General features: G+C 28.5%; 1 protein-coding gene across 3 annotated transcripts in view; it reads left to right on the plus strand.

The window, feature by feature from the left end:
* Positions 1–11,317, plus strand: part of LOC107446475 (PC-esterase domain-containing protein 1B) — a 21,035-nt gene extending 9,718 nt beyond the window's left edge. For all 3 annotated transcript variants that reach the window (XM_071180800.1, XM_016061145.3, XM_016061147.4), the window contains exons 4-8: positions 837–1,066; positions 2,834–3,044; positions 3,883–4,052; positions 6,506–6,578; positions 8,112–11,317. In XM_071180800.1, the coding sequence (XP_071036901.1) occupies positions 837–1,066; positions 2,834–3,044; positions 3,883–4,052; positions 6,506–6,578; positions 8,112–8,777 (1,350 nt within the window). In that variant the 3' untranslated portion in view covers positions 8,778–11,317. The remainder of the gene's footprint in view (positions 1–836; positions 1,067–2,833; positions 3,045–3,882; positions 4,053–6,505; positions 6,579–8,111) is intronic.
* The last annotated feature ends 1,077 nt before the right edge of the window (positions 11,318–12,394 follow it).

The following is a 12,394-nucleotide window of genomic DNA, read 5'->3' on the forward strand; positions in this document are numbered from 1 at the left end:
TTCATGTAAGAAAAAGGCAACCCAATTGATTATGACAATGACTGGTGGATTGATTGTGTCTTTTTGGTAGATATGAATTAACACTTGACTGGTTTGAATGTAAAGTTACAGGGTAAAAATCTGATTGTCACTCAAATGTATTTATGTATTCAAGCCTTTGAAACAAAGTTGAGGCTGTGGGAAAATCAGGTAAAAAATCAAACTTTGGATCATTTCCCTCATTTAAAATCATTTGGCACAGTGAACCAAAAGTATTCTCAACTTCTGCAAAATCTGATCACGGAATTCAACAATCGTTTTGAAGACTTCCACAAAATGAATAAAACGGAATTCCCAATTTTCAACAATCCATTCAATTTTGAAGCTTCACAGACACCAGTTCATTTGCAAATGGAGTTGATGAATCTTCAATCGGACAGTATTTAATATACCATATAATTAGATAAATATACCATATATATATTATATACCATATAATTAGATAAATAAAATGTTATAATATTTTTCTGTACATTTTTTTTATTTGAATCTGGCCCACCTACACATTTTAAATTTAATATATGGCCCTCTGCAAAATTGAGTTTGACACCTCTGTTATAAAGGATAGATATATATATTGCCAGACGATTTGATAGAGCATTTACTAAAGAATAACGACTTATGATTATTCTTTTATATGCAAGTAATTTAGAGCCGAAATTGTTGCTTACCTTTGTAAAATTTAGGGATCTTATGGAAACAGCGTATTCCATAAAATCCTTAAATTTCATTGAAATTAATAATTATTAATAAAGTTAATTTGGATTGTTATATTCTTTTTTAAAAACATTTTGTAGGGTGAATTGTCTTGTTTTGGTGATGAATTGGTGTCCGGTGGTCCAAAATATAATTTCAGGAAGTACAGAGAAGAAAGAAAAGGATATTATGTTGACACGATGCTTTCTTTTTATTTCTTAACTCGAGTCTATGATAATTATGTTTATCGCATTGTCAAAGATTTGTCAAAAGATCCACAGAAAGTGCCAGATGTTTTGATAATCAATAGTTGCCTATGGGATGTGACAAGGTAAAGTTTATTAATAAACGTAAATAACTGATGATTTTGTTTATTTATTCTTTTTTAAAATAAATTGCAATTTCTTATTTGACTCAAAGAGTAATATATTTGAGCATCATAAGTCTGGAATCCTCTTAAGCACCCGTGGGCAAGAGTTTTCATAAAAAATTTTGGAGCTAATATTTTCTGTTTATTAAAAGGTACAGCTTGTAATGCACGCACGTTCTAGAAAGAAAAAAATTGTATTTAGGTAACTCGTGACAAATTTTATTTAATACAGTGAAAATAAATAACGTTTTACCCAGAAAAACTTCTGATCCTAATGATCGAATTTTCACTTACTATGACTAAATTTTAATGGTTCCACAGGGTGACCAATCAGTTAGTGCAGACGATATTTTAAATTACGAAATGTATATATTTTTTTGAATAAGCATGATTTTATTTCAATGGGTTTTCATTCCTGGCTTAAAAAATATGGGGAGGGGGGGGGTAATCGCAATCCGGAAAAATGTTTTTTATCTTTTTATTTAACAATTGTAGAAGAATTTTTAAATTGAAAAGGTAAATAATATTAAAGAATGTATTTTATATGAGAAAATTTGAGCGAAATCGTCCCAATATTTAATGAGAAATCGAATCTTAAATGATCTGATTTTTACTTTTTTAAAATAAGATATCTCAGGAACTCTTCGACTAATTTCCTTCAAATTTTACATTTTTAATTACATTTTTTAAAAGGACGTAAAAATGTGTTTGCCATACAATTCAAAATATTTTTAACGGAATAATAATTTCATTATTAAAAATTTTTTTGCGTCGAATTATATTTGGATAAACAAATTCTATGATTGTGTGCAAAAATTTTTCCACTCGCTTAAAAAATTCTCTAGATATGGCGAAATACGCAACAAGAAAACATTGAAAGGTCTGAATTTTCGACCCGTTCACCTGACCAAACTATTGGGACCATATTTCTTTGTTTGCATGTACCTATATTTTGCTCACTACACTCAGTTTAAAAAAAGACTATTTAAAAAGTACGTTTTAGTGTTTGATTTCGTAACTTGCATATCATCGATATTAGCTAATTAGTATATTTTTGGGGCCAGCCCCAAAAAACCATTAAGATTGAGTCTTTAAAAAAATTAAATTGAAAACAAGGTCGATAATTTGCACATTCACAGTTTCAATAATACACAGACGGACACGCTTCTTTCCATTGCCTTCGTTGGAAAAGGGCATGATGATCTATGCAATTTTTAATTATTATATATATATATCTTAACGGGACGTCCCCAATAATACCGAAAAGCTTTATTCGTTTGTTTTCATCAACTGAAAATTTTGTGTCATTTCAAATTAAATAAAATATTCAGTAAACAGAAGAAAAATTTCCAATTGCGTAGGGACCGAGGGTGTGCGGTATTGGTCCTCGTTAAACTGTTGTTGGTCCTCGTTAAAGTGCTCGACTTCGCGTGCAGGTCGTTGGGCTACCGAAGCGGGGGTGCTATCTCCTCTGCAGAGGGTCAAAATTGTGATGGCATGTCTTCGGATCATCCTCAGGGATGCTTCCCAGACCGTCGCCAATAGCCCATTGTGCAGCTCTAGTGCGACGTAAATGAAACTAAAACTACAACAACTTAGTGATATGTCACAGTACTACAAATTAGTGTGAAATAAATCTAGTAGTAAATTTTGTCCTGCTGTCACTATTTAAGTGTCAGCAATAACAAAATGTTTTGAAAATAATAACGAAATGTATTATATTTATAGATGGGGACCAAATGGCGTTGAACTTTACAAAAAGAATTTGATTCGTCTGATGAAAGACTTGAAAGAACGGATTCCTGATTGTTTAGTTATTTGGGTTACAGCTCCACCCATTGCATGTGATCCAACTGGAGGTTTCCTAGTGAAAGAAATTGAATTTTTGAAATATTCTATACGCTTTCATGTTGTGGAAGCTAATCATTATGCTAGAAATGTTTGTGAAGTTTCCTTTTCTATTATTTAGAAAAATTTCCAATTTATATTGAATATTTTCAGTTTTCGAACTACTAATTGGAGACTATCCAGCATTGCGAATTCAGTGCATTGCATTGCATTAAGCTCGATTTAAATACACAGTTTAAAAACATTGATTAAATCTTATTATGAAAATGGGTGATTTTGATATTTTAAAAGCGACTCTTATTGGTTTAAATAATGAATTTAATAATACAAATTTTTCGGTAGTTGAGCCATTTATCTTTGGGTGTGAAACTTTTGGGGATATGATCTTTGATTTTCAAAAATAAACTAACAACTGGTGTTTAACTGGTGTAAGATTTTTCAAAATCCTTTTACCTTTGTCCGTTTTCATGATTTTTTCAAAACAAATAAAAATAAATTGTGCATGATATGCATGTTTTATATAGTAAATACAATTTTATAAGTAATTTAGTACAGAATAATTTTGGCATAAATAATAAAATGCTCAGTATGATAGGTGTATTTAGATATTTGTACGAGTACGTAAAATTATAGTAATGCAATGTGTCCATAAATTCATGGTGCACTTTTCACTAGTCTGTGGACAAAAGTATGTATCGACTAAAGTGACGCTTTGTTTGCATTCAGAGCAAAGATGAAGCCTTTATGAAGAAGCTCGGTTTACAGTTAACTTAGCTAAGTTGCAAAATGAAAATTTGACTAGTTATCTGTTACTGTACTCACTAATTTAGACAAATTTAGATTTTTCAAAAAATGGTTAATTTATTTCATTGTTAATATTTTATATTTTTATGTATTGTGCTGAAGTTAAAAGAACAAATGTTTTATAGGTAGTTGTTGATCATGGATTCGATGTTGTGGATTCTCATTACCACCTTAAACTCCAAATTCATAGGAGGACTCCTGATGGGATTCATTGGTATCCTGAAGCTGTTCGATATGTTACTAACTTGCTATTAACTCACATTAGTATCGCATGGAATGTCTCTCTACCTCATAGGTAATCTGTTTTATAATCAATTCTGTAGTTTAAAACGAGATTTTTCTGGTTGCGTATCAAAATCCGCTTGTAGCATTCTATAAAAGAAGTACATTATGTGTGTTCACCAAAGATCTTTTTCCTTGTAAATAGATAAATAAAAGCTACATATTGAGTGCCTTTGACTGACAAATCTTTAATTTTAAAGTATGTACGGAAAGAGGGGTTAAAACCGAGTAATACCTTTATTTTCGTGAAATCGTTTCTGTTTTCTAGCGGACTAAATCTGAAGGTGGCTCCCTATGAAGTGGACCCAGGTTCAAATCCCAGCGATGGCTGGTCGATGTGAATTCTGCATCCGGCTCTCACCGACCACACTGCTGACATAAATTATCCAAAGTGGTAGACAAATTATGGGTTAGTCCTTTTGCCGTCAGGATAACTGAGGGTTTTTTCCTCTTAATAGAATGCTAATATAGGTTTGTTTCATCAAAAAGTTCTCTACGAAGGCTGGTTTCTCCCAATGCTTGATTCAGGAGTTTCCTTGTTTTCTGGATAGGGTTCAAAATTTAATAGAGTTGAACATTGATAGTTGTTAATTTAAAATTAGGTCGGCCCTTCAACGCCTGATATAAAATAAAATTATATTTTCAAGAGTCTCCCAATATAGTTGACTTAAGTTAGAATCCCAGCAGTGGCTGGTTCATATAAATTCTGCTCGCACCGACCACAGTGTTGACATATAATATCCTTAATGGTAAATAGATTCTGGGTTAAAATTTCTTTGGCGTGGTGTTAGCCTTGGGAGGTTTTTGCGGTTTTCCATTTCATGTAACGCAAACATTGATAGTCGTAAACGCAGAATCGGGTCAGCGATTCAACACCGGTTATAAAATAAAATATTTTTTTTCTTCTGAAACACCGTCAATTTAGCGAGATTTTTATATCTGGATAAAAATTTGTGAAATAAATCAGTAACTTTCGACTTTTCGTAACTTTTTGCGTATTTGTACCAGTTCAATCAATGTAATGCATAAGTACTTTCTGAAATTTTAATAAGATTGATCAAAAACTCTTTTGATTTTCACAAAAACAGGGTTCGTAATTTTTTTTGGATTTCTTTAAAAAAAACGATTTTTTTTATTTATTTAAATCGGAATTTTTTTATTTTTATTCAAATACACTGCAGGAACTTTAATCATTTATAAAGTTCTTTAATCATAAATCAATCAAAATTAAATTAATAATAAAACTATAGTACGACGATATTTTAGAAGCTCTAACTACCTAAAACAATTTTTCATTATAACACTTAGCTTTGAATGCATAGCAACCATTTTGAAACAAATGCATGATAGAAATTTAAAAACTAGATGAAATAGAGAATTTCAAGAATACTTTAACTATTAAGACAAAGTTTCAATTAGCAAACCATAATTTTAATTTAAAATTGCAATTTCTTTTTTTCCCTCTTGATTTTTAAAATGTCAAAATAAATGTAACAGATTGCGTTTATAAATATTTAATCTATATAGTTCTATATTGAAATATTCATTTTTAATTCTAGATCAAAATAGATAAGTTATAAATTTTTTTAAAAAAAATCTATATACTCATAGGAATTTTTTTTTTTACAAAATTTCTTTATAGAAAATTTGATAATGTCAAAGATACTGTGAACATATTATGAGAAAAAAAATACCTATTGATAAAAGAGGCAGCACAATTCTAATTCTGCGTTATTTAATTTAATAACATAGACATTTTCATTCTGTGATTTGAAATTACAGTGTAATAATTTAATAAAAGTATAATTAATTTAGAATACTGTTTTTTTAACCTTTTAAATCAATATATATAAAAAAATCATTTGATTTAAATCAACAAACCCTGCATAAAACTAGCTTTTTTTCTTAATGATAATGTTTATAGCTGTTATTGAAATTATCTTAAGGGTATTTGTAAAAGATGAATAAAATTTCTACTGAAAGACATAAATAACGTTTAAAAGTTCACAACCATTACGAAAATACCATATTATTTGCAAATTAAAAAGTGTTACCTCCATTGATAACAGAACCATTGAAGAATAGTTTTATTCTCTATTGCTGATGCAGTAAAACGTTTGAATTATGTCATAATTCTCTTTTGATTGCATTACTCTGATACATACATAAAATCTTTATTAACTGGTAATTAGCGCATGCTACTCTATTAGTTTAATATTTGTCACAAAATAATATAAAAATATATATAGTATATATTTTTTTTAAATAATAACTCTCTTTAGAATGTAATGATTCTTAGTAGAACTTATATAAGCATTGCTAAAGCCCAGTATATTTAAAAGCTGTTGCAAATTAGGCAGCTTTCCTCTACTTAGAAGAAAAAAGTTAACATTAATTAAATTACTTACAAATTTTCTTAACTTAATTAATTACAAATTTCATGACTCTCAAATAAAATTATTTTAGGTTTAAATCTGAAGGATCACAAGAAAATCCTGTTTCAATTTCTGATGAGGAGGAAACATATAAGCCAAAAAAGGTAAATATATATGTTTTACGGGCATGATATTGATTTCAGTTGTTCTGAAACAGATTTAACTCAACTGTTATGTTCACGAGCGAAGATAATTTAATCAAAAATAAAAGAAATTTCTTAAAGTCTGAAAACTGGTAAATGTTTAGGAATAAGTTGCAAATCACAAATTTTATCGCTTAAATTTTTTTGAGGAAAAAAATCTGTGAAAGCTCTATAGAATGACAAGCACTCCTTTCTATCAAATAAAGGAAAAAAAGAAAGAAAAAGGCATCCACTGCAGAGGGTATAGTATCTTAAAAATTTGGTGGTGCTATGTAAGTTTATTCAACATGAATAATTGTCTAATCCATTCTATTTTTTCTCTAAGCGTCTATGATTATTCTTACACTAAATAAATAATGTACCTATTCAAGGGTTTTTATCAGTGAAAAAGGTATAAATAGACTAAAATTTTTTCTTAAATCAAGTAAAAAAGTTATAAAAATGACATAAATTTCTTTATATATTTTTGTTTTATGTCCGTATAATAATAGTAGAGTTTTCTGTCTTATTTTTTTATTTATTTATAAGATTTCAAATATTTTAAATTCTGTCTTGTCAATGGAGGAGATATAATAGTCAACAGAGAAGACATTCTAGGTTTAAAATGTCAATGAAGACTGATTCATTCATTCTTGGGAGACTTCGTTTTTTATGGAAAGTTTACTAGTCATTTTTTTTATAAAAGTAAAACTATTTTTTAAAATATTAAATAAGAAGCTACTATAAACATTTAACTAGTTAACAGTACAAAAACCCTTAAAAGAACATTTAAATTGTTTGACAGCCACTAAAAATTATTTTGTGTCAGAGACGTAGGGACGTCCACAGAGCAGATTTTAAAGTCAATTTTATTAAAAAACTATATATATATATATACATAAAATTCGTTCTGTGTAAATGCATATGATTGATTAGTTAGAGCTTAACTAAAACACACCAAGAAAAATATTGAGAAATCTGCTGCACTTCCTAATATTTATTCCTAAGGGCCAAAAAAAAAAATCACCTTTTTGCGAGAACGACCGACCCTTAAGATACAGAAGAGGGACAAAAAATTTCTTCAATTGAAATTGGTCATTGTTTAAATTAGAAAATATGGCTAAAACGTTAATTTCATGGAAACTTTTTGAAAATTTTACATAAAAGGTTTATTTAAAAATGAAAAAAGCTTTGCGAAGCACATTGGTGGACCCTCTTCTAGCTTCATGCAAAAGTTTAGTCTTGTAATATTCTGCAAGTGAATTGTTTGCATACAATGCAAAGGATATAGACATCTATATTTAGACATGTTTCATTATAAGAATAAATATTGTTACATATTTCTGTAAGACAAGGAAAAATCCCATTTTTATTAATGTTCAAAATTGGCAATTTTTTGATCTGCCTATTGGCCTCTATTCTATGTCGTCCATTGGCCTCTTATCGATCATATGTTCATTATTTCTTTATTTTTTTGTAACAGTAATTTTATACTTGTTTTCGAATTATTTTTAGGTTTCATCTGTTACAATCATGCCTGATGTTTGTGAAAAATGTACAAATGACGAACAGAGACAGAACAACAGAAAGAGAGCAGAAATTATCTTTACTCCTCAAAAGTCTAAGAGAAGCAGAAGATGTCGAAAGAGAAGAAGCAACAAGTTTCAAGAATCTCATCATTCTTATTTAAAAAGAATAGAAAGTAGGGAACGCCATAACCATATTCGACAATGGAAAAAACTTGATGAAAACCAGCACAGTAATATGAAAGCTGTGGAGGCCCATTGTTCTCCATACAGCAATCCAGTAGATTTTGGACACCATTCGAATTCAAACCCTGAACCTTATATTACTCATGATCTACAAAGGTTCATTGATAGTCCAAGACATATACCACTTCCTCCAAGTCCTTATCCAAAGCCTAACAAGGCAGTTTTCAATTCTCCTGTGCATGGATTTGAAGCTGGAATGCGTATATCTCTCCAAACAAACAATATGTCTTCCGTAAGAACTGTACACATATCGCCATTGAGGAGTTTTCCCAGTGAGTCACGTCAAAGCTTATGCTGGTCTGATCTTCGATGTGATAACAAACCATTTCCTAAAAATAATCAGTTGCAATTTTTGCCTAAAATTGATTTTGCATCAACAGATGATATCCCGTTTGGAATACAATTCTAAACAGCTTTGGAAAAACCTAGGAATTTTGGGGAATAAACTAGGGATTTTTGAGGAATGAACTTTTGGAAAGATTGCGAATTTTCGAGAAGAAATCTTTTATGCTCTCAATAGGGTTAAAAAAAAAAAAAGATTTCTAATTACGTAAAGATAAATTCTCACTGCTTATTTTTTTTAAAAATATACTCTGCGCATTTAAAAAAAAGAAATTAAATCAACATGTGTTTCTATTTAGTTGAAAACATACTAAAATTAACCTGCATTTATAAACAGAGGTCAATTTTAGGATAAATTAGAAATAAAGAAAAATTTTTTAACCATTCAACATGCAATCTTATATCAAGTATTTTATGAAATTAAGAATCTTCTGGGTTAAATAAAATGAATAAAAAATGTAAAAGAGGAAAATTTTTTAAATCTTATTCTGAAACCTTTTAAGAAAAGATTTTCAATTAAAGAAATAGGCCTAACCGTTTTTATGTCAGAAATCTGCTTAAATTATCTATTAGTAAAAAAGCAAATAATTTTAATATTCATTATTGCACTCGTAACGAAATACAAGAAAAACACGATATATTTAATTATGTTATATTTCGGTCCACATGCGATATTACAGCGGTTGAAATTAGCAATATCTATATACTTCTTTTGCATTTAAGAGCAACAAAAACTCGCAGTAGAATACTTTAAAATAAGTATAAAAAATAACTTTTTAAGAAGTCCTCAAAATTCCTTTGTTTAGGAAATTTTCATAATCCCCCCCCCAAAAAAAACTGGTTTATTCTCAGATTTTTTTCTCCTATTTGCAACACTAATTCTAAGATACTTTTTATTATTTTTTTCCTGTTAAAGTTTTTATTTTGAATTTGCAACCTATAAATTTATTACCTTTTGATTGTATATATATATCAGAAAATGTTTCTTGAAGAAAAAGCAGAAAATAGAACCATTTGATTCAGAGTTTGATAAATCATTATGGTTGCCTTCTTATATTACAGGAAAAAAAAACAGAAACTTTTATTTTATTTTATAAAAAGTATTTTGCATCATATCTTATTAAAATCAAGCATTAAACAAATTAAGCAAACAATTTTAAAAATGTGATACCAGTAGTTCATTATAATAAATTATTTGCTCAAACATAATTAGTTTAAAACTACTTTTTTTTTTTCATTAAAAAAGGATTGTAAACCAGTAGTTTGTTAGTGAGGAACTTGAAAGCTAACTTTATATTTTCGTATAAAAAATACAAATAATATCAGTTTGTTTCATACAATATTTAGGTATTAAAACTGTTAAAAATTACAAGAGTTTTTCAATTTTATTTTTATTTCATAAGTATCCAAGTCTATTTCCAAAAAAATTTCATACTCCCAAGAACTTGCTATCGCCAAATTCAATTTATATTTGAGGCATTAAAGTTTAATAGGAAATAGGAATTATATAAGATTGCTTAAAACACATGCATATAAATATGATGGTCTTGTACTTCACTAAGAATTCATCCAGCTTTTGCCCTCACAGCTAATTATTTATTTTTTCGCTTGTGAAATCAAAAATAGTTTCAGGAAAATATTTTTTTCCCCAGAAAACATGGCTTGGAAGAAAAAGCTAAATTTTTGCTAGAGACTTATATGTTTCAAAATCCTATAAATAACCAGTACATTTTAAATGTATTGTTAAATTTATTCATATCAATAAATAAACAAAAAATTTCCTAAAATCATCCTATATGTGTAAATATCTCGCTTAAATTTGAGAACTCAAGCATATGTTCTGAGAACATTTTTGACAAATATTCAAAAAATTAAATTAAGAACAGTAATTGCACAATATTCAGCATCAACACTGGTAAATTACAGTGAAAAAATTCTCAAGTAAAATGATATCCTTGTATTATATTTTACTGCTTGAATTGTCATATTTTCTTTCAAAATTATCCAATGAGAAAGAATATTATTTACAACATGCTTAAGTTTGTCTGAAACTCTGTTGATGTTTTTATTATGTTCATGTTTTTATTATATTCAGAGTTCTTTCATAAAAGGATAAGATACTTACCTACTAATGTGTTGCTTTATTTTGGGGTTGGTGAAGAAGTTTTATTTGGTACTTTTCTGTTGTTCGTCACAAAGTTTGTGAACTTCATAAATTATATAAGCTTTAATTAACAGGAAAATAAATCATTTTCATCCTAAATTAAAATTTATACTCTTTCAAAATTTTGTTCTGAAGCTTGTTTTGTTATAAATAAATTATTTTCGGTGCATACAATTGATTAAAAGGACATGCAACTATGAAATTATTTTTGCTGTGAGTTTTTTTCAAATAAAAATCAATTAAAACTATTTAAATGACATGGAGTATTTTATCTTAACAAAATTTCGACTCAGAAAAACTTTTTCACCCTCCTAACAAAGTTCTGTATTATTTTTTTTTAAGGTAATGTGATGTAAAATTGTATTACACTGTCTCATTTATGTATCAAATGGAAATTTTCAAACCCTATTCAAGACATTAAATTTTTCCTCTTCCATAAATAATAGTGTTTCTTTGTAAAAACTTTTATTTTCTGGCTTAACTAAAACAGGCATGTCAAACTCTATTCTAGTTTTTATAAATTATATTTCTTCACAAGATAATTTAAAGTTCCTTTGAAGCTACTGTAGGTTAAATTTGGGAAAAAAAAATTTTAACTTATTTTTTTTTGCTAACTGATATTCATAAGACCATATTCCTTGTCGGAAAGTTTTTGTTTTTTATACTTTATTACAACAAGCACACAATTTTCTTATTTGAAAATAATTCTATTTATGCGATTTTTCATTCATAAATGCTAAAGGTTATATTTAAAATAACTTGATAGATGTATTCCTGATTCTACTTTTCTTTACCTAAAAGGTATAATATTTAGTTAAAATATAATTTTATAGTTTTGTTTAAATGAAATATGATAGAAAAAACTTTATCAGATTTTCCTGGGTATAAATGACTAATGAACTGGTAACATTTGGAATTTATGTTTGACATGCCTGAATTTAGGACCTTTATTTATTTAATATTACAGCAGCAAGTAGTCTTTCTGTAGAGGATAGGTCTGTAATTTATAAGCGTTGTTTAAATAAAGTCGACACACTTGATAGGTTTAGAAATACGATGATGATAATAGCATACATAATAATTAGTATGTACCTTGGATTCAAGGTTAAGTGTGCACTCCAGATTGCGTACAGCTGAAAAACCAGTTCGCATGAGAGAATTTAAAGCAACTTTAAAGTTGTGCTTACAATGGATGCACCCAGAACATAAAAATAGACTATTAAGAGTTTTAGCTGTAGAAGTTGATTATACATTTTATCAACAGCAGCAATGTATATATTGGACATCAAGAAATATACTTGCCTAATTTTTGCTGATCTTATTATTGGGGTTGGCCTTTCATAGAATTCATTTGTTTACAGCTATTTGTCTTAGATAATGCTTACCATCAACCAGGGTTGGGTTTTTGCCGTCAAAAACTGGTTTTGGACATGACAGTGGTAAAAACCGTCAAAAACCTACTGTTTTCTTTAATTTATGGCATATAGCGGACAATATATTATAATTTTAAAGTTTTCAAA

Source organism: Parasteatoda tepidariorum, chromosome 1 (genome assembly GCF_043381705.1).
Source record: "Parasteatoda tepidariorum isolate YZ-2023 chromosome 1, CAS_Ptep_4.0, whole genome shotgun sequence".
NCBI lineage: Eukaryota > Metazoa > Arthropoda > Arachnida > Araneae > Theridiidae > Parasteatoda > Parasteatoda tepidariorum.